This window comes from Ursus arctos, unplaced genomic scaffold, assembly GCF_023065955.2.
Source record: "Ursus arctos isolate Adak ecotype North America unplaced genomic scaffold, UrsArc2.0 scaffold_32, whole genome shotgun sequence".
Taxonomy (NCBI): domain Eukaryota; kingdom Metazoa; phylum Chordata; class Mammalia; order Carnivora; family Ursidae; genus Ursus; species Ursus arctos.
In genome coordinates this window covers 20,605,666-20,626,240 of record NW_026623008.1, presented here as the reverse complement: position 1 = coordinate 20,626,240, position 20,575 = coordinate 20,605,666, and the positions used below count along the sequence as shown (strand labels likewise).

Here is a 20,575-nt window from a genome sequence, read left to right as displayed (position 1 = left end):
GAAGAAGCAGGCTCCCAGCGGAGGAGCCTGATGTGGGGCTCGATCCCAGAACGCCGGGATCACACCCTGGGCTGAAAGCAGACGCTTAACGACTGAGCCACCCAGGCGCCTGTTTTTTTCTTTTTTAAAAAGATTTTTATCGATTTATCTTAGAGAGCAAGCGGGCATGGGGGCAGGGGAAAGGGCAGAGGAGAGAGAGAATCTCAAGCAGATTCTGCACCCAGCATGGAGCCCTACGCGGGGCTCAATCCCATGACCCTAAGATCACAACCTGGGCCGAAACCAAGAGTCAGATGCTCAACACATTGAGCCACCCAGGCACCCCTAGAGGATGTTTATAAAAGCCAAAAACTGGGAACAAACTAAAAATCCCAAAGTAGGAGAATCAGTTAAGTTATGGAAAATCCACATGATGGGATACACATAGCAATTATAATTATCAATATTTACATGCCATCTCTGCTAATTAGCATTTGGATAGCCCAGGGAAAGCTAATTAATCTCTGCCTAAATTTCCCTATTTAAATGAAGTTTTGTGTTTTTAGAGAAGGACACTATAGCCTAATGTTCTGAATTAAAACTAAAAACTGTCATTTTTTTTTTTGTTCCAACTGGTAGAGAATCCACCCCAAATTAGCAGGGTGATAAAGAATTGGAGCCACAGATGTTTCTCTTCATAGCCTTTATTACCGCACAATATAAGCTCGAAGTCTCTACTTTATAAACCTTATACACAAACAGCAAAACAATTAAAAGATTTTCCTTTCTAAAAGCTAATTTATTCCAGTTTCCCCCACTATATACAGAGGGACTGGACAGATTCTTCATGTTATCCTAAGCCTTTAATTTGGAAAGGCTGTCACAAAGGTGAACTTGCCACATGGGGAAAACAGTGTAAAGAACCAGCGAAGTCCTCAACGCCCTCCTTTCTGGGGGAAGAATGCCTGGCTGGCAGTGGTGAAATGGGGCATTTATAACATCTTCTTTTTTGTAACAGGTGAGGACAGGCCCCAGTGGCAGACAGACTGTCTTAGTCACATGAGCCTCTTGGGGTCTATTTTCTCTAGGTGAACCAGAGGTTTCAGCTGCTCGGCAAAGTTCCTCATGTCATCAGACACCATGTCCTGCCCAGCTGGTGCGACGACACTTAGCTCCACAAGATAGGAAAGTGACAAGGCCTCGGTGCTGTCTGTGTTTCCCGGCACCAGGATGCGGAAGATCTTGTACACCATAATCTTCATGATACCCTTACGGAACAAGTGACCCTTGGCGACAAACTCATGGTCCATGCGGAAGCCCATTTCCATCAAGAAGTCAGTGAGGTTCTCAGATGTGGCAATGTCTACACAATTTCGCACCAGGGCGTGGCGGTTCTTGTCTCCCATTTCCGGCTGTCCCAGGTAGCGCAGATGCCAGGGCGCTCCTCCCCTATCCATAGAACGCCGGGCCCTTAGAACAAATGGACTAGCCTGCTGGCCCTTAAGGAGGAATACCATCTCATGGTCAAGGAAAGTCTCGGGTTCCATGTTGTCGCACAAACCACGAAGGCGGTGGATGAGGCTTTCCAAACTGTGATCTAGAACACTTCCTGAAGAAAGAAAGAGCACTGTTGAGTCCCATCTTTCATTTTGGGTACTGGGATTAGCAAAAGATTGAAAAAACTTAAGTGAAAAACCAAAACAGTTTAGTGCAGTGTTTGTAAAGCATAGGTCCAATATATGAGATTTCAGAGGGGTTATGCTGCCAAGGTATTGGGTAACATTATGAGAAAGTTAAGCCCCTTTCAGTTTTTTGCATTGTCTTACGTTCGTACTAGAAAGTCTTTAGGCCTTCCCTACATGCTAATTGCCAGCGGGCTCTGGGCTCAGAGGCTTGAACAACAGTACCTATCTATAATAATAATAATAATAATACTCCTGTCATTTTTTCGAAAAATTATCTTCTATTTCCAGCAACACAAGTTTTCCATCTGTAGATTATAACATTTCCTTTTTATGTAACATATTTAAGTAAAAGAGAATGAAATGCTCCAGAGAAATACGCTGATTTTTGGTCTCATCTTATTCACCCTCCTAGCAGCATCCGGCATGGTTGTTAGATGAAACCCACCTTGAAATCTATTCTTCCCTTGGCCTCTGGGACACAACTCTTCTCTTGCTCTTCACCTAACGCGCTGACCATTCCTTTTAAGTCGACTTTGCTGGGTTTTTCTCATCTTGCCTAAATACTGGAGGATCCCAGGACTCAATCCTCGTCCTCCTTATCAACACTCTCTTCCTCCCAAGGTGACCTAATTTGGTGCTATGGCTTTAAATATCACTTATGCCCTGAGGACTCCGTATTTACCTCATAAACTACAGACTCATATAGCCATCCGACTGTCTCCTCAGCTTCTCCACTCGGATGCATAACAGACATCTTCGCCTTCATACGTTCAGGATCCAGCTGCTGGCTTTTCCTCCATAATCTTATTCCTCCTGCAGTCTTCTCCATCACGGTAAATGGAAACGCTCTGCTTCCAGTCGCCCAGGCTCCAAACCACAGAATCACCCTGACGCCTTTCTTTCCCCCATATCTTACACCCAATCTATATTTTTAAAATAATGCAGAATCCAACCACTTCTCACTTCTCATTCATTTCCATCTAGTCCAAGTTTCCTTCATAGCTTGCCTAGTTTTTGCAATAGTCTGCTTCTGCCCTTGCCTGCTTCTTCTCTTCTCCACAACAGCCAAGTGGTCTTTTTAGAATATAAGGCAGAAAATGACACTTCACTGCTCAGAACCCTTCAATGTGTCATTCAGAATAAATCCCAAAATGACCCTTCCTGTGTCATTCAGAATAAATCCCGAAGTCTTTACCAGCGTCTACAAGGCACGGAACATTGTAGTCTCTGCTACCAGTCCAACAGCATTTCCTTCTACTATCTCCCTAGATCACTTTCTCCAGCCACAGTGATCTTCCTAGTATTTCCTGAAAATGCCAAGTATATGATAAAGTATTTCTCTTCAGAGCCTCTTCCCTTAGTCCCTACACACAGAAAATTTTTCTCACCAGTATCTGCATGCCTCACCCTATCAGTTTCTTCAGGTCTTTCTCAAGTGTCACTTTATCAGAGAGATCTTTTCTGATCACCCTATATAAGACAGCACATCTCCCTCCAATCTCTTTCCACCTCCCTGCTTAGTTTTCTTTAGCATTATCACCTCGATTCTCTAGCCATCTTTCAATATATCAATTGTATATTGATACTTTATTCATCTTTCTTCCTCCATTGCTGATACTCCAGTGCTAGGAACATATTCAAATACATACTGAATAAATTTGTTAACATTGTTACTATAGTAAATATTGATAGTGAGACTCAAAGGACTGAATTTTTGGAAATGGGGAGCATTGTAGGAAAAACAACAGATCAGATCCCAGTAATAACAGGACAGAAGATCATGGGAGCAGGGAACAAGTCCTACATTCAATACATTGTACCCTACATTCAGGACAGTATCAGACATGTGTTTGTTCATTCTTCAAACTTTTTTTTTTAAAGATGTTATTTATTTATTGGACAGGGAGAGAGAGAGTACAAGCAGGGGGAGCGGCAGGCAGAGGGAGAGGGAGAAGCAGGCTCCCACAGGGAGCCCAATGCAGGGCTTGATCCCAGGACCCTGGGATCATGACCTGAGCTGAAGGCAAACGTAACAGACTGAGCCACCCAGGCGACCCCATTCCTCAAACATTTGAGGAGCTTTGTGAGTGTTGGTTCATTCAACCTATATTCTTGAATGCTGTTCTAGGCATTATGTTAGGAAGTAGGGGTCCATGCCCTAATGGAGATTACAATTCAGTAGGGGAAACAAAAAATAAGTTAGTAAACAAACAGAAATACAAGGAAATAGAAGGGAGATGGGATAGAGAGCAATTGGTGGGGGTGGAGAAGAGAAGACCTCTCTGAGGGGCTGGAGTCAGAGAAGGTCTCCCTAAGGGGATGCAACTGAGCTGAAACCTGAAGGATGAAAATGAGATGGTCATTTGAAGAGCTGGAGAAAAGTACTGGGCCAGAGGGATCATCAAGTGCTAGGGCACAGAGGCAGGAACGGGCCTGGGCAGTTAAAGAAAACGGAAAGGTATCAGGGTGCCTGAAGTGCCGTGAGCAAGAAGGAAGATGAGACTGAAGTGAGGATTTGGCCTGGGCCACAGCAGTGGAGGCCTGACATACAGTCCGTGGTGAAGGCGGTATTTTATCCAAAGGTCACTCGGCATCTATGTGCGCCACACTTTATTTTCAACAAAACAGGGAAAGACATGACTGGATTTACATTTTCAAAGGATTATTCCACGAAAACTGGTATGGACTCAACAAGACATGGTCATGAGGGGAAAAAAAGTGTAGCTGAGGGGAGACCGGTTCAAATTCAAAGAGACTGAAGAGGTACAATTATCCAATGTAATGCATGATACTTGATTGTATCCTGTTTACAAAATACATTTTGGGGACAACTGGGGAGAAACTTTTGAATATGGACTAGATGTTAGGTGACATTAAAATATATTATTAATTTTCTTAAGATAATAATGATGGTATTAAGGTTACGAAGAAAAATATCCTTGTTTTTTAGAGATGCATACTGAAGACCTTAGCAGTAAAATGTTATGAGGTCAGAAATTTTCTTTAAGAACAGCAAGAGGGGCACCTGGTTGGCTCCGTCGGTGGAGCATGACTCTTGATCTCGGGGTTGTAAGTTTGAGCCCAACGTTGGGTGTAGAGATTACTTAAATATACAGTCTTAAGGGGCGCCTGGGGGCTCAGTCAGTTAAGCGTCCAACTCTTGATTTCGGCTTAAGTCATGATCTCAGGGTTGTGAGATTAAGTCCTGTGTTGGGCTCTGTGCTGGGAGTGGAGCCTGCTTAAGATTTTCTCTCTCCCTTTCCCTCTGCCACCCTCCCATCCCTCCCTCTCTTAAAAAGAAAACAAACTTAAAAAAAAAACAGCAAAAGAAAAAAGAAGCAAATATGGCAAAATGATACAAACTGAAATCTAGACGATGAAAATGGACTCTTTACTATATTAGTCTCTATGTTTGAATTTTTAAATAATAAAACAATTATTTAAAAAGATGTCTACTGGTGGGGGGGGTGCCTGGGTGGCGCAGTCGTTAAGCGTCTGCCTTTGGCTCAGGGCGTGATCCCGGCGTTATGGGATCGAGCCCCAAATCAGTCTCCTCTGCTAGGAGCCTGCTTCTTCCTCTCCCACTCCCCCTGCTTGTGTTCCCTCTCTCGCTGGCTGTCTCTCTCTGTCAAATAAATAAATAAAATCTTAAAAAAAAAAAAAGATGTCTACTGGGGATGCCTGGTAGGTCCCCTGCAGCAGGCACTCCATCATATTAATAGTGTCTCTAGTGACAGTGATCATGGTGACTGCAGGTGCCTTCATGGTGCCTAAGTTGAAGACAACAGAACTGGTTTTGGAGTCCCCAGTCAATAAAGCACAAGAAACACCTGGAGAAGTGTTACATTGTTACCAGGCTCAGTTGGCAGAGCCTGCAACTCCTTTTTTTGTTTTGTGTTGTTTTAAGATTTATTTATTTGAGAGAGAGCACACATGGAGAAGGGCGAGGGAGAGGGAAAGAATCAGACTTACAGAGCCTGACACGGGGCTTGATCCCGTGACCCTGAGATCAGGACGTGAACCGAAATCAGCAGTTGGACACTCAACCAACTGAGCCACCCAGGCACTACGAGCATCCAACTCTTGATCTGCAGGTCCTGAGTTCAAGACCCACATTGGGGGCACAAAGTTTACTTAAAAAAATACCAATAATAGGGATGCCTGGGCGGCTCAGTCAGTTAAGTGTCTGCCTTTGGCTCAGGTCATGATCCCAGGGTCCTGGGATTGAGCCCGTCAGGCTCCCTGCTCAGGAGGGAGCCTGCTTCTCCCTTGCCTGCTGCTCCCCCTGCCTGTGCTTGCTGTCTCTCTCTCTCTCTCTCTCTGTGTCAAATAAATAAAAAAAAATCAAAAAAACCCACCAATTATAAATACAAAAATAAAAAGATGACTACCTGTTGGTGTGGGGACAGAGATAATCAGAAGTGGAAACAATGTAACAAGTAAAAGTTTACTGAAGTAGTTCAAGTGGGGGATGATAAACCGGGTGTGGCACTGCAGGCGGAAAAAATACTTATTTAAAATATATGTTGGAAGTAAAATGAATAGGACTTAGAGATGGACTTGATGTGGGGGTAAAGTGAAAAACAGTGACTGACTCCTAAATGCTTGGTTCATGCAATTGGTGAATGACACTGGCACTTACTCGGTTGGGAAAGGCTGAAGGAGAGGTAGCTTAAGAAGTGAAAATTAATAACATCATGTTGTTCATATTAAGTTACTAAAGGGATGATCTGAATTAAAGTCTAAACTCTTCCACAAAACAGTATATGATCTCCTGAAAATCACTACCCTCTCTGGATCTTGAGTTTTTTCATCTGGGCAACTCACTTTACCTATTTCTTTTTTTTTTTTTTTTTTAATTTACATTCTTTTTATTTTATTTTAAAGATTTTATTTATTTGAGAGAGAGAGAGAGAAAGAGAGCGAGGATGAGTGAGGGGTGGAGGGGTAGAGGGAGAGGGAGAAGCAGACTCCCTGCTGAGCATGGGAGCCTGACTCGGGGCATGATCTCAGGACCCTGGAATCATGACCTGAGCCACCCAGGCACCCCACTTAACCTGCTTCCTGATCTATATGACAGAGCTAATAACAGTATCATAGAATTATATGATCCAGTCATCCCACTTCTGGGCATATATCAAAAATTCAAAGCAGGTCTTTTTTTTTTTTTTTAAGATTTTATTTATTTGAGAGTGAGAGAGAGAGCAGAAGCTGGGGGGAGGGGCAGAGAGAGAGGGAGGAGCAGACTTGCCACTGAGTAGGGAGCCCAATGTGGGTCTCCATCCCAGGACTCTGAGATCACGGCCTGAGCCAAAGGCAGACGCTCAACCAACTGAGCCACGCAGGGGGCCCCTCAAAGCAGGATCTTGAAGAGATATTTGCACACCCATGTTTGCTGCAGCAATATTCACGATAACCAAGAGGCAAAAACAACCCAAATGACAGATGAGTAGATAAAGAAAATGTAGTATATACACAAAATGAAATGTTATTCAGCTTTAAAAAGGGGGATCCTCGGGGCGCCTGGGTGGCACAGCGGTTAAGCGTCTCCCTTTGGCTCAGGGCGTGATCCCGGCGTTCTGGGATCGAGCCCCACATCAGGCTCTTCCACTATGAGCCTGCTTCTTCCTCTCCCACTCCCCCTGCTTGTGTTCCCTCTCTCGCTGGCTGTCTCTATCTCTGTCGAATAAATAAATAAAATCTTAAAAAAAAAATAAAAATAAAAAATAAAAAGGGGATCCTGTCACATGCTACAATAGGGATGAACCTTAAGGACATTATGCTAATAAAAGAAGTCAGTCATAAAAAGACAACCACTGTATGATTCCACTCATATGAAATATCTGGAGTAGTCAAAATAAAAAACAAAGCAGAAAGGTGGTTGCCAAGGGCTGAGGGGAGGGGAAAGGAGCAATTAGTGTTTAAAGGGTACAGAGTTTCAGTTCTGCAAGATGAAAAAGTTCTAGAGATCAGTTATACAATGACGTGAATATAATTAACACTACTGAATTGTACACTTAATTGAATGTTATGTGTTTGTGACCATAATTAATGTTTAAATTTTTTTTAAAAAGTTGCTGTCTACTGAATGCCAGAAATCATGCAGGCTGCCTTTGTATAACGGCCTCTCCTCCCCCCAGATGATGAACAGAAAGAGGAAAACAGGTCATCTAAGTTGCCTGGTTCACTTACCCTGCAGCAAGTACTCCATCATATTAATGGTGCCTCCAGTGACAGGCATCATGGTGACTGGAGGTGCCTCCATGGTGTCCGATTAAGTTGAAGACAACAGAACTGGTTTCAGAGTCCCCAGTCAAGTAAAGCAGAAGAAACACCTAGAGAAGTGTTACATTGTTAACACATTAGAGTGGCAGAGAAACAACAGATCTGCTTGTCTCCTTGATATCAAAAGATTCATTCATCCATTCAAACTTTTTGAGTAGCTGCTATATAGGCCAGTTTCAGGAACTGATGATACAGAAATACACAAAGGAGTAGTGGTCGTAGAGTTACAGCGTAATCTTCTAGTCTCAATGTCTGTCTGAAATCTCTAAAAGTTTTCTGGGCAATCTTGAGGGAGTCATCAAACCTGGGACTCAATGTCCTCCTTATAAAATGGGGCCAACGATATTTAACCCCCAAAACTTTGTGGCTCGGACATGTAATACCATTCAGAACTGAAAGGTGACTTAATAAAGGCTTTGTCTACTCTTCAATTTATAGATGAAGATACTGAGACTCGGAAGGGGGCCCAAGGACTACAGCAAGTCGGTGGCAGAGCCTGAATCAATCTAAAATCTAGGCGATCCGCCTCTCTGAAAACGCCTTTCAAAAATAGCAAGGCGGAAGCGTGAAGTTCTCGGAAAAGGATGGTTTAGGTCCCCTTAAACCAGTATCAAAGACACGTACCCACTTACACTATAAACACGCCCCCGAGCGCACTCTAGTCTCTTCTCGTAAAGTGGGTAATATACCCACCCCAGCACCTCGGAGATTTTGAACAATCAGCCCCCAGCCCTAAAATTAAAGCCCTCTGGATAGTGCAACATCATCACCTCCTCGCCTTCCCACGTCCAGCAAGAAACGGACGTCGCGTAAATCTTGACACCAATGCCCCGCGACGTAAGGGTGCCGAGAAGGGATAAAATCTTCTTTGCAGCCTCGCAAACAGAAGCGCATGCGCGAGACGCAATGCCGCCGTATGGAAGATGGCGGCCTCCGTTGGAGGGTCCCCTGGGATTTACCGAGGGGCTTGACGTCATAGGCTGTCCTATAGGAAAATATTTTTTCAAGTTTGATGATTTGGACTGGTTTTGTCTAGGAAATCTCTTGAGACTGACAGGGGCGAAAGAGAGCCTGGGGAAGGGAGCTGCGGAAAACACGGAAAGGGAGACTTAACGAACTTTTTGTTGGATGCTTAAGGGTGAAAAGACACCCTTTGCTGCGAAGCATAATGTTCTGAACAATTAGGGAGCTCAGCAATACACTTAATATTTGTTCACTTTACTGCATATTTGAAAATATAGGGAGATAAATATTGAACGCTGCTAATATTTGTCAAGCATATAAAGTGTGAACAAAGTGAGGACTAGAGTGAAGTGAATGAGGTACTCTACCGGAGTGAAAAAATTAAAGGGACACCAGAAACTCATTGGCTAAGATAAATACTACTTTAATGCGATATTTTACAAATTTAATGCAAAAAGTAATGAACAATATGTCAAAATTTTAAATTTGATCCTCACAGCAGGCCTATGAGCCAAGTACAATTGTTACTCTAATTTTACTAATGGGGAAATCCAGGCAACGAGTTGTTACATAACATGCAAAGGAGCGGGGAGGCTGTAATACCAATGTAAAACGTTGACTTGCGCCCTCTGTCTTAATTACTGTACTGTACTAACACTTCTAGGTCTAGTTCCCTTGCTGTAACCTACAGTACCCCATTCATTTTTTTATATTGAACATTTCTTGAAAGTCTAGACTGTTCTAGACATTTTGTTAGCTGTTAGCTCCATCTCTACCCTCAAAAGAGTTTATAGGTAAGTTGTGGGAATCTGAGGGTTAAACTAAGGTGTCTGTACCATGTAATATGATTCAATAGGAAAATTAGGTATCAATCGCTCAACCCCTTTGGAAGCAAGCAGGACACTTGGTCCATCTTGGGGGCATCAGTGAAGGATTCCTGGAAAAGGTAAGCAATGCCTACTTGAAGGATCAATAGATGTTAGATAAAGAAGGGAGAAAAGGGAATTTCAGGTGAAGGGAACAGCATGTTTAAAAGGACACTAAGGCGGCGCCTGGGTGGCACAGCAGTTAAGCGTCTGCCTTCGGCTCAGGGCGTGATCCCGGCGTTATGGGATCGAGCCCCACATCAGGCTCTTCCACTATGAGTCTGCTTCTTCCTCTCCCACTCCCCCTGCTTGTGTTCCCTCTCTCGCTGCTGTCTCTATCTCTGTCGAATAAATAAATAAAATCTTTAAAAAAAAATAAAAGGACACTAAGTTAAATAGAATTAGGGTATAGAATCTGAGGTAAGGGGCCAAAATAAATGAGTCTGGGGAAGGAGTAAGGCTCAGACCCTGGAGGACTTTGTGTGCTAGACTTAAAGAACATTTGTGAGCTATAAAAAGATCACTCTGGCTGCAATGTGGAGAAAAGCTTGAGAAAGGAGAACCTGGAGAAAGAAGACCAGCTTAGGAGCTTTGGTACAACTCCAGCTGAGAGATAATTATAGGACAAAAGACAGATTTTAAAAATAAGGAAGAGAACGATTTGATGACTAACCAGAGCTAAAGATAGAAGGAGTCACAGGTGTCTAGATGTCTACCTTGGGTGGCCATGGTAGTGCTTTTTTCTGAGCTAGGAAACACAAAGCAGTGTGGGTGAGGCAGGAGAGATGAGTTCATATGCAGATACACTGAGCATGAGGTGTTTATGAAACACCCAAGTGCTAGTGCCCCGACAGAGTTCAGAGGAGAGAGAGCTGGGCCGGAGGTAGACCTTTCAGAGTTAGAGCCTCTTAGATGGTAACTAAAGACATGAGAATAAATGAGATCACCCTGAAAGAGTGTGCAGAACCTGAACCTTGCACAGGACTCTGATAGTTATTAAGGCTGCATATACCCCAGGGCTTAGGATGTGCCTCCCGATCAGTTTGGTGATTCACAATGTTGGGCAGAGTGACAAGCTCTCAGTGCTGTAATGACTGGAGAAGGTTGTAAAATTGCCGTCCCTCTTTTTTCCTATGCAGACACTAACTTCAGAATGGAAAGTCCAGTGAATTGTGGGTCCTCTGAGGCACCATAGTATTTATTCAAATTTTAGCTGGCATCTCAAAGTAGGGTTAAATTAAAAAAAAAAAAAGATGGACTGGAAATGGATGAACAAAATGGTAAAACTTGGACAAAGCCTAGGAGTTATAGGGATGGATTTTTCTGATAAGGATGTGAGGCCTAGAGCCCAGAATGGGGCTCACTTCTGTCCCCTGCCGCCATCCAGCTGTGCAGCCTTGGGCAACTCACTTCCCCTCTCTGGGCCTCAGCTTCCTTTTTGTGAAATAGAGATAAAAATAGTAGCTTTTAAGGTGGAATTTGCAAAAGTAAAATAAGTTGTTTATGAAACACTTGGCATAGTGCCTGGCTTGTTGTAAGTAACCAATAAATAGTAGCTATTATTGGTATTACATCTTGTATCTCATTTGTGCAAGTACATTCTGTCTTATTGAATATATTTTGCGTATGCCTCATCTCCCTGGTATGGATTATCAACATCCTGAAGGGAAGAATCATTATTTTCTGTACATGTGTGTGTCTGAGCTTGGACTGCTATAGCAAAATGCCATCAACTGGGTGGTATATTAACAACAGAAATTTATTTTTCATAGTTCTGGAGTCTGGAAGTATGACATTAGGGTACCAGCGTGGTTGGGTTCTGGTGAGATCCCACTTCTGGGTTGCAGATTGACTTCTGGTATCCTTACGCGGTCAATTGCAAAACAAAGGAAACTTTTCAGGACTTTTATAAGAACACCTATTCCATTCATGAGGGCCTTTCCATCGTGACCTCATCTAATCCTAAGTATTCCTAGAACTATTCCTAAAGGCCACTCCTCCTAGTACTACTATCACGTTGGAGGGTAGGGTTTCGACGTATGAATTGGGGGCAGGCACAAGCATTCAGTCCATAATTATGTACTTTGTATATAGTAGGTGTTCAAAAATTTTGTTGAACGCATCACAATAGCTACCAATTATTGAACTATTGCTATACACCAACAACTTGACAATATATGTGTGTGGGTATGCCAAATACTGCTACAATATAGATATCACCATCTCCATGTGACAGAGGAGATAAAGAAGTTCAGAGAGGTTAGGTGACTTGCCCAAAGCCAAGTGCCAGCAAATGGTAGAACTCATATTCCAATTCATTTCTTTCTGACACCAAGCCTTTTTATCATGCTTCCTTTGGAATTCCTGGGCTCTTTCTCCACAATTAATTTCCCTAATTATTACAGTTAGTGGCCTCAAAGAGGAGAAAAGTTCATGCTTCCCAGCCAGTCATTAGACTGGGCTCAAAGGATGAGGGTTAGTTCTTGAGCAGTCTTCATAGGGACAGTAGACCATCAACACGAATTGGAGGCACACGTACCCATACGTAATTCCTTCATCAGCTCTCAAGAGCGGCCTGACGGGACTTAAGGTATATCTACACCACCATTGTATGCAATGCCAGGCCCTCAATCTTACTATTAGAAACTAATATTTACTCAGGAATGTCCTGACGTTTATTGGCTGCTTCCTATATGCATAGCCCCATGGAAAAGGTGTAGTAACCATTGCTTTTCAACCTAATTCACTCCAGCATCCTTGTCAGTTCATGTCATTCCTCCACTCTGAGTAAAATCCAAAGTCCTCCTTATGCCTACGTGCCGCCATCACCTGTTACCTCTTCAACCATATTCCAGCCATCCCCATCTGTTCCTGCCCCCCATCCAGTCAGCTCTAGCCATGTTCTTCTCCTTGCTTTTACTTGAACGTGTCAAGGATACTCCCATCTTAAGTCTTTTGCAGTTGTAGTGCAGTCTGCCTCCCCCGTTTCCTGCTGTATTTTTCTTCACAGCACATTTGACTAGGTGACATTACTGCCTACTTACTGATTTGTTTATCTCCCCCACCCCACCCCGTTAAAATCACAAGCTCCAGGAAAGCAGGGGCTTTGTTTTATTTGCCGCAGTATCCCCAACTCAGGGAATAATGCCTGACACGGCACAGGCATTGATAAATGCTGTTTTGGTTGACAGAATGATTAGTAGAGAACAGAGGTTAGCAGAGGGATTATTAAATGATTTTCTTGGTCTCGTATATTTAGTCAGCACTGGATTTGGGGGTGGGAAACCTACGTCCTTAAATTCTAGGCTGGGGACACTGCACTCTTCCTCCAATATGTGCTGTCCAGTGTGGCAGCCACAAACCACATGGAGTTACTAACCGCTTGAAATCTAGCTAGTTCAAATTGAGACACGCTATACGTGTAATATACACACTGGGTTATGAAGACTTACTATGAAAAAAAATGTGCAATATCACAATACTTTTTTTATTGATTATATGTTGAAATGATATTTTGGGTATTTGGGATTTAATATCATATGTTATTAAATTTAATTTCCACCTGTTTTAGGGCGCCTGGGTGGCTCAGTCAGTTAAGCGTCTGCCTTCGGCTCAGGTCATGATCTCAGGGTCCTGGGATTGAGCCCTGCATCAGGCTCCTTGCTCAGCGGGGAGCCTGCTTCTCGCTCTCCCTCTGCCACTCCCCCTGCTTGTGCTCTCTCACTCTCTCTCTGTCAAATAAATAAATAAAATCTAAAAAAGATTTTATTTATTTATTTGACAGAGAGAGAGACAGCCAGCGAGAGAGGGAACACAAGCAGGGGGAGTGGGAGAGGAAGAAGCAGGCTCATAGCGGAGGAGCCTGATGTGGGGCTCGATCCTATAACGCCGGGATCATGCCCTGAGCCGAAGGCAGATGCTTAACCGCTGTGCCACCCAGGCGCCCCTCAAAGGCAGACGTTTAACAACTGAGCCACCCAGGCGCCCCATAAATAAAATCTTTAAAAAATTTTTTCCACCTGTTTTTTATTATTTCTAAACATGTGACTACTAGAATATTTGACCTTCTGTATGTGGCTAACATTATATTTCAATTGGACAGCACTGCTATAGGATCTAGATTTGGAAGTGTGACTTCAGAGCCGGGCAGATCTAGACTTGAATCCTGGGTACTGCTTATGCGGCCTTAGGCAAGTTATTGAACTTGTTAGGCCTTTGGCAGTGCCTGACACATACTGTGTGTTGTTGGTAGGCAATGAATCAGAGTTATTATTAGGAGAATGGTTTAAGAACTGGGGAATGTTTAATTTGGAAAAAACTTGAGAAGGGTGGAATGTAACATGTGTCTTCAAGGATATGAAATTATAAGGCCAGCAAGGAGAGCATGGAGAAGAGGAAGGGAGTATCTGACATTCATTGAGCATTAGGTACCAGAGGTTTTATACATATTTATCTCATTTAAATCTCACAGTACTTAAACCCACTTGACCGATGAGGGAGAAGTCGTTACTTGCTAATAACTGGTAGAGTCAGGAATAAAACTCAGATCTGTCCGCCTCCAGAGATCTTGCTTGTTGTCCTAAGCCAGTCTGCTCCTATGAAAGGTTTGACTGGGATCACCTGAGTGGTTCAGTTGGTTAAGCATCTGCCTTCGGCTCCGGTCAGGATCCCAGGGTCCTTGGATCGCGCCCCGAGTCTGGCTCTCTGCTCAGCGGGTAGTCCGTGTCTCCCTCTCCCTCTGCCCCTCCCCCTGCTCATGCTCTCTCTCTCTCAAATAAATAAATAAAATCTTAAAAAAGAAAAAGAGGGGCGCCTGGGTGGCACAGCGGTTAAGCGTCTGCCTTCAGCTCAGGGCGTGATCCCGGCGTTATGGGATCGAGCCCCATATCAGGCTCCTCCGCTATGAGCCTGCTTCTTCCTCTCCCACTCCCCCTGCTTGTGTTCCCTCTCGCTGGCTGTCTCTATCTCTGTCAAATAAATAAATAAAATCTTTAAAAAGAAAAAAGAAAAAGAAAAATTTGATTTTTTGTAGTTCCAGAGGACAGGACTGGAAATGCTGGGCGGAAGTTACAGGGAGGCAGATTTCAGCTTTATATAAGGAGCACATATAGGCATCACATGGCTGGTGACCAGTAACGAAAAGGACCCCTTTGATGAGAAGTAAACTCCCTTTCCGTAGAAATATTGAAGCAGAGATTATGATAGGAACAATTCTTGCCTGGAGTGGGAGCTCGAACTATTATATCGCCTTGATTCTTAGACACTATCCACTCTAAGTCGCAGCTTTTACTTAATAACAGAGTTTCAGGCAATTGAGAAACACTTCCATCTACATGTATAGATGTTTTATAAGATAAAGCCTGAAAAACATGGACACAAAGTACCTCTTCAAGTTGAAAAAATATGGTAGTTGAACCCTCTGATTTCATAATTCATAGAGACACCTAGCCTTAGTAATTCTTTGCCTTTGGAGTGTTTTCATATTATGAAAACAACAGCATCGTTATTAATAGTAACCACCACCAGCAAACACCCAATGACAAATAATAAATGATAACAATTCTTGCTCTTCAAGAGTTTGGTTTGCTGAGAGTCCGGGAAAACACCCCAGGTTATTTTGTGCGTAGTAATCTTCACCGGCTGCTGACTCAAGAGCTCACCTCCTTACCCCACCCCTGTATGACAGGCAGCATCAACCATTTCATCCTCTTAATCTCAAGGTGGGGACCTAAGAAAGTCTGTTGCAGAAGGGTAATTGGCCTATTTACTTGCTCCTTTCCACTTAGCCCAGCCAACCTAACCCCGGTCTCTGGTTGACCAGGTGTTGAGGTGCCTCAAGGGGATAAGCTATAATAGTTAATGTATTACATGTATCCATAAAAGATTAAAGATTAGCTCTATTTTAGCTGAACTGTAACAGTCTGTTTGGGTTTCTCCCTCCCAGGTCTGTCTGGGGAAGTCAGTGTGGTTTCTGCCTGAGGATAATTAACCCACTGGGTCTCGAATTCCCTAGACGGAGGCCCTTTGACAGCTCCCCTTTAGTGCATACTTACTGGGTACCATACCAGGCTCTGTTGGAAGCACTTTTTGCGAGTCTGGATCACTCATTTACTCCTCATACCAGCCTTTGGAAGCACGTTGTGTTCTTCCGGTCTCACAGCTGCAAGAATTGTGAGTCTGCCATGTGCTCTCTTTAGAAGTAAAAGGGTTTGTTTCTGGTCCTCTAAGATTTCATCATCATTAACCCCTTCCTTGGGTCAGAAGGTCATATACCATCATCTGCACTATCGGTTCAAACATTTCCTGGAGGACATTCTGTGTACAGCCCAGAGGATATAAACAAGCCCAAGGAGACTCCATGGAGAAGCAGAGGGCGTGGGTTGACGCACTCGTGCTTAGGGTTTAAGATGGGCCCTGAAGTCAGACTGTTTGGGTTAAAATTCTATCACTGACAGAGCGCCTGGCAGCTCAATTCGTAGAGCATGCAACTTGTGATCTCAGAGTCGTGGGTTTGAGCCCCATGTTGAGGGTAGAGTCTACTTAATTTTTTTTTTAATTTTTAATTCTATGACTGTCTAGCCATGGAAGCTTGGGCAAGTTACTTTGCCTCTGTGAACCTCATGTCCTCATCTCTCCAATGGAGAGAATACTAATACTAATACTAATACTAATACTAATACTAATACTAATACTAATGCTTCCCTCTAAGGTTGTTATGAGGATTGACCTATACACTTGGCAGATAGCAAGTATCAATAAAAATTTGAACTATTCCCCATATCCTTGTGGGATTCAGACTCTATCAAACATGGGTCAACACACAAACAAATGCAGGTCCCATCTGGATTCAGCTACATACTGGTGTGTAGCCTTGAGACAGTACTTGATTTCCCTGAGTCTGTTTCTTAATCTCTGAAACAAGGAGATTATTCACATGGCAAGAATGCTATCAAGAGTATAGACGATATGGACCCATATAGATATATGGTACCTGTGCTTAGCATGTAATAGGAGTTTTCAAACACTGCCTTCAAGCAGCCTGGCTGAGGACTCAGGTCATAAACATTAAAAAGAGAACCAATGAGGGGCACCTGGGTGGCTTAGTCGGTTAAACATCTGACTCCTGATGTCAGCTCAGGTCATAATCTCAGGGTCATGGGATCAAGCCCTGTGTTGGGCTCCGCACTGGGCATGGAGCCTGCCTAACAGTCTCTCTCTCTCTTTTTAATTTTTTTAGAGAGGAGGGGGAGGGGCAGAGAGAGAGAACTAATGAAAAGGAAATTTTAAGGGGAATTTGTATGTCTCTGAATGGACATAACAAGGCACACTGTGGCATAATTTAGTCAACACTTACTGTGTGCCTGCTGTAGGCCAGGCATTGTTCTGGGCTCTTGGAATATAAGAATAAGCAGGACGGCCTAAATCCCTCCCCTGACAGAGTCTACAGTTTAGTGGAAAGAAATGATAAGGAATTGCGTTTGATTGGGTTTTCTGCCTGCTCTTAGGGTTCTTTCTTCTGATTTTCTTGGGTGAAGGAGTGAGCATGTTGCAATGACAAAAATCATCATGGCAGAGAAAAGCTGAGAATAAACGAAGAAGAAAGTGGACACAGGGTCCTTTGTAATGACTAAGTTAACCAGAGAGCTAATTCCCAACGTCATTGTTCTTCCTGCTTATTGATTGCTCCCACTTGTTTGTTTATAGCGAATGGTATTATATCAATTGGTAATTATGCACCAAAACTCCATAGAAAGTCCCACCTTGGCATTCTGTGCAGATGCAAGAATGGCTGAGGACTAAGATCCCAACTCCCTCTATAGTGAGAAAAAGAGAACTAGTGACAACTCTTTTTTTTTTTTTTTTTTGACGGAGATAGAGACAGCCAGCGAGAGAGGGAACACAAGCAGGGGGAGTGGGAGAGGAAGAAGCAGGCTCATAGTGGAGGAGCCTGATGTGGGGCTCGATCCCATAACGCCGGGATAACGCCCTGAGCTGAAGGCAGACGCTTAACCGCTGTGCCACCCAGGCGCCCCTCGTGACAACTCTTAATGGGTCACATGAATGTAGTGATCTTCAGTCCACCAAGTGCTTTTAATTCATTTCAGTCCATTCTCCCACCATCAGAAGTAAGAGATAGGAGGAAAGGCAGTGTGGCAAAGGACGAAGAGGCAGACCTACCTCACCTGGGCTGAGATGCCAACTCCATATTCTATGAGCTGGATGACCTCAAGCAGTGACATCCTCTTCTACGGCCATTACGAAGCTAAAAGAAAGTGTCCATGACCCATCTAGCCCAGTGGTATGTACTGTGACTGGGTTGCTGGTATTATTATGGCCATCCTGATTTTATGGATGCGGACGTGGCTCAATGGAAATCATGAAAAAATTGTAAGTGAGAGCTGAGACTTTCTGAGAAATCTCCAAGTTGGAAGAATTCTTCATTGCCGATGTCTGTTCTTCCCCCCGAAGAGGCAAGAGTGGACTGTGCAGGGAATGAGGACCATGCCAAAGTGGTGACTTAGGGAAAGATCTCACACAAAATCATAGGCTCATGGCCTAGAAAGTGAGCTTTCGGACTCATCAGCTCAGCTCCCTCTCCCCCACTGGACAGAACATATGGGGAAAACAAGGTCCAACGAATAGAAGGGACTTGCCTAAATGACTCAGCATGGAATGGTAAGCCTGAAACAGTAGCTAGACTTTTCTCCTGCTATTTCCTTCTGAACCCAAACTCTTGAGTTGTACGGACTTGTAGTCAGTTCTTGACCCTGGACTAACGAGCCGTGTGATATAACAGCTCTCATGTTCAGAATCTGCATTTGTAAAATGAAATAATAATATCTACTTCACTGGTCTGCTGTGAATATTAAATTATAGAGTGCATGTAGAATGCACAATCATTTAAATATATACACATTTCCCATTTTACAGAGAGGAACTGAGACTTGCTGAAATTTCCCTTGGTTTTCTCTGGTCAAAGAGAGAGCCTAGAAGAATCAAAGAACCCTCTGGTTGCATATTGGTTGGGCATAGGGTGAGCCAAGGTCTCCTTCTACCTGTCACTCGGAGCCACCTTTCTGTCCAGGAGCTCAGGAAGACACAAGCCACCTAGAGTGAACTTCCTTGCTCCTGCCACCTCAATGCACAAACAGGTTGTGAAACAGCTGGGCAGTGACTCAGCCTGGGGGCCTGTTCTGCTGGTCAGCGCGGGCAGTCTGGGGCTGTTTGGCTGAGCCTTGAAAGGACATCATGTCTAACAAACACATTGCCTGTCAAAGCCCTGACGGGGGTGCCAAGCAAAGACTGTGAACTCTGGTCCCTGAGGCGTCACAGATGACCGAACTGGGGTGCCTGAGCTGTCTACAACATCTCCCCGTGGTTATTCTGGCCTAACAAGCATCCAGGGCCAATGCCAGGAAGAGGGGAATGTGTTAGAAATAGGAACTCCTATTTCTCAAGAGGCAGTTTGATGTGGTGGTCAGGCCCTGGGCTTTGGTGTCCACATTGTGCAGACCTGGGTTCAGATCCTGGCTCTGTTGCTTATTGTCCTTGTGACCTTGGGCAGGTGGCTTACCCCTGGTAGGCTTCAATTTCCTTGTTCTATAAAATGCCCATTTTTGCAAAGTTGTGTTTTAGAAGTAGAAGATGCAAATTTCCTGGAACATAGGAAACTTTCCACAAATTGCTAATTGGATCCCGTGCCAAGATCTTCCTCTTCCTCTACTCCAAACCGAAATTGTCCCTCCTGAACGAAAGATTTTTATTGTAGATGTACTTTCCCACTCAGCCACAAGTGGTAAAATAGCAATGAGTGCAAAGTCCCACAGATATATGCCCCAAGCCAGTTTTTTCATTGCTATTCAAATGATTACTGGATTCATTTCCTAATATTAGAAGAGAAAGAGGCATGTGAACCTGTCAATGTTACCTTACATGGCAAGAGACTTTGTAGATGTGATTAAATTAAGGATATCGAGATGGAGAGATCATCCAGGTATGCCCTAAATATAAGCACAGGAATCCCTATAAAAAAGAAAATGAACAACTGACTACAAAAGAGGAATATTTGGCTACAAAAAAGGCAATGTGATGACAAACACAGGGGTCCAAGTGACAGGACTGCAAGTCAAGGAGCAGGAACAGCCACCAGAAGCTGGAAGAGACAAGAAATGAATTCTCCCCTGGAGCCTCCAGAAGAGACCACTCTGCCCATAAGACTCATTTCTGAGGGCTCCTGGCTGTCTCAGTCCGAAGAGCACGTGACTCTTGATCTTGGGGTCCTGAGTTCGAGCCCCACGTTGGGTGTAGCGATTACTTAAATAAGTAAAAAAATAACTTAAAAAAAAGATTCATTTCTGACTCTCCTCCAGAACTGTAAGAGAATACATTTCTATTGCTTCAAAGCACGAAATTTCCGGTGATTTGTTACAACAGCAAGAGGAAACTAATCCAGGCTTGTGGTTGTCTTATTAATTATGAAAAATAATTCTTGTGGTATATATCCACACAGGGGAATATCATTCAACGATAAAAGGGGAAAAAGTAAGTAAATAAATAAATTAATAAAAAGGAAAAAAGTATTGACAATGCTACAATGTGAACGGATATTGAGAACGTTATGCTGGGGCGCCTGGGTGGCACAGTGGTTGGGCGTCTGCCTTCGGCTCAGGGCGTGATCCCGGCGTTATGGGATCGAGCCCCACATCAGGCTCCTCCGCTATGAGCCTGCTTCTTCCTCTCCCACTCCCCCTGCTTGTGTTCCCTCTCTCGCTGGCTGTCTCTATCTCTGTCGAATAA

The 20,575-nt window shown here is 43.7% G+C and overlaps 1 protein-coding gene across 4 annotated transcripts; it reads right to left on the bottom strand.

Moving 5' to 3' along the window:
* Positions 1-667: 667 nt before the first annotated feature.
* On the bottom strand, positions 668-8,847 carry MED18 (mediator complex subunit 18). Of its 4 annotated transcripts, none has more exons than XM_026516897.4 (3): positions 8,720-8,847; positions 7,857-7,999; positions 668-1,588 (listed from the first exon to the last, which is right to left on the bottom strand). In XM_026516897.4, the coding sequence occupies exons 2-3, from the start codon at positions 7,927-7,929 to the stop codon at positions 1,035-1,037; spliced, it is 627 nt and encodes a 208-aa protein (XP_026372682.1). In that variant the 5' UTR covers positions 7,930-7,999; positions 8,720-8,847; the 3' UTR covers positions 668-1,034. The 4 variants fall into 4 exon arrangements, with proteins under 4 accessions (XP_026372682.1, XP_026372679.1, XP_026372680.1 ...); XM_026516894.4 differs by having other exon boundaries at positions 8,574-8,752; XM_026516895.4 differs by having other exon boundaries at positions 8,582-8,752.
* Positions 8,848-20,575: the final 11,728 nt, after the last annotated feature.

Excerpts from the sequence above, each read along its gene's own strand:
- MED18 (XM_026516897.4), bottom strand. The coding sequence starts at position 7,929 with ATGGAGGCACCTCCAGTCACCATGATGCCTGTCACTGGAGGCACCATT. Across the intron at positions 1,589-7,856 it reads GATGGAGTACTTGCTGCAGG|GAAGTGTTCTAGATCACAGT; the intron begins GTAAGTGAACCA and ends TTCTTTCTTCAG.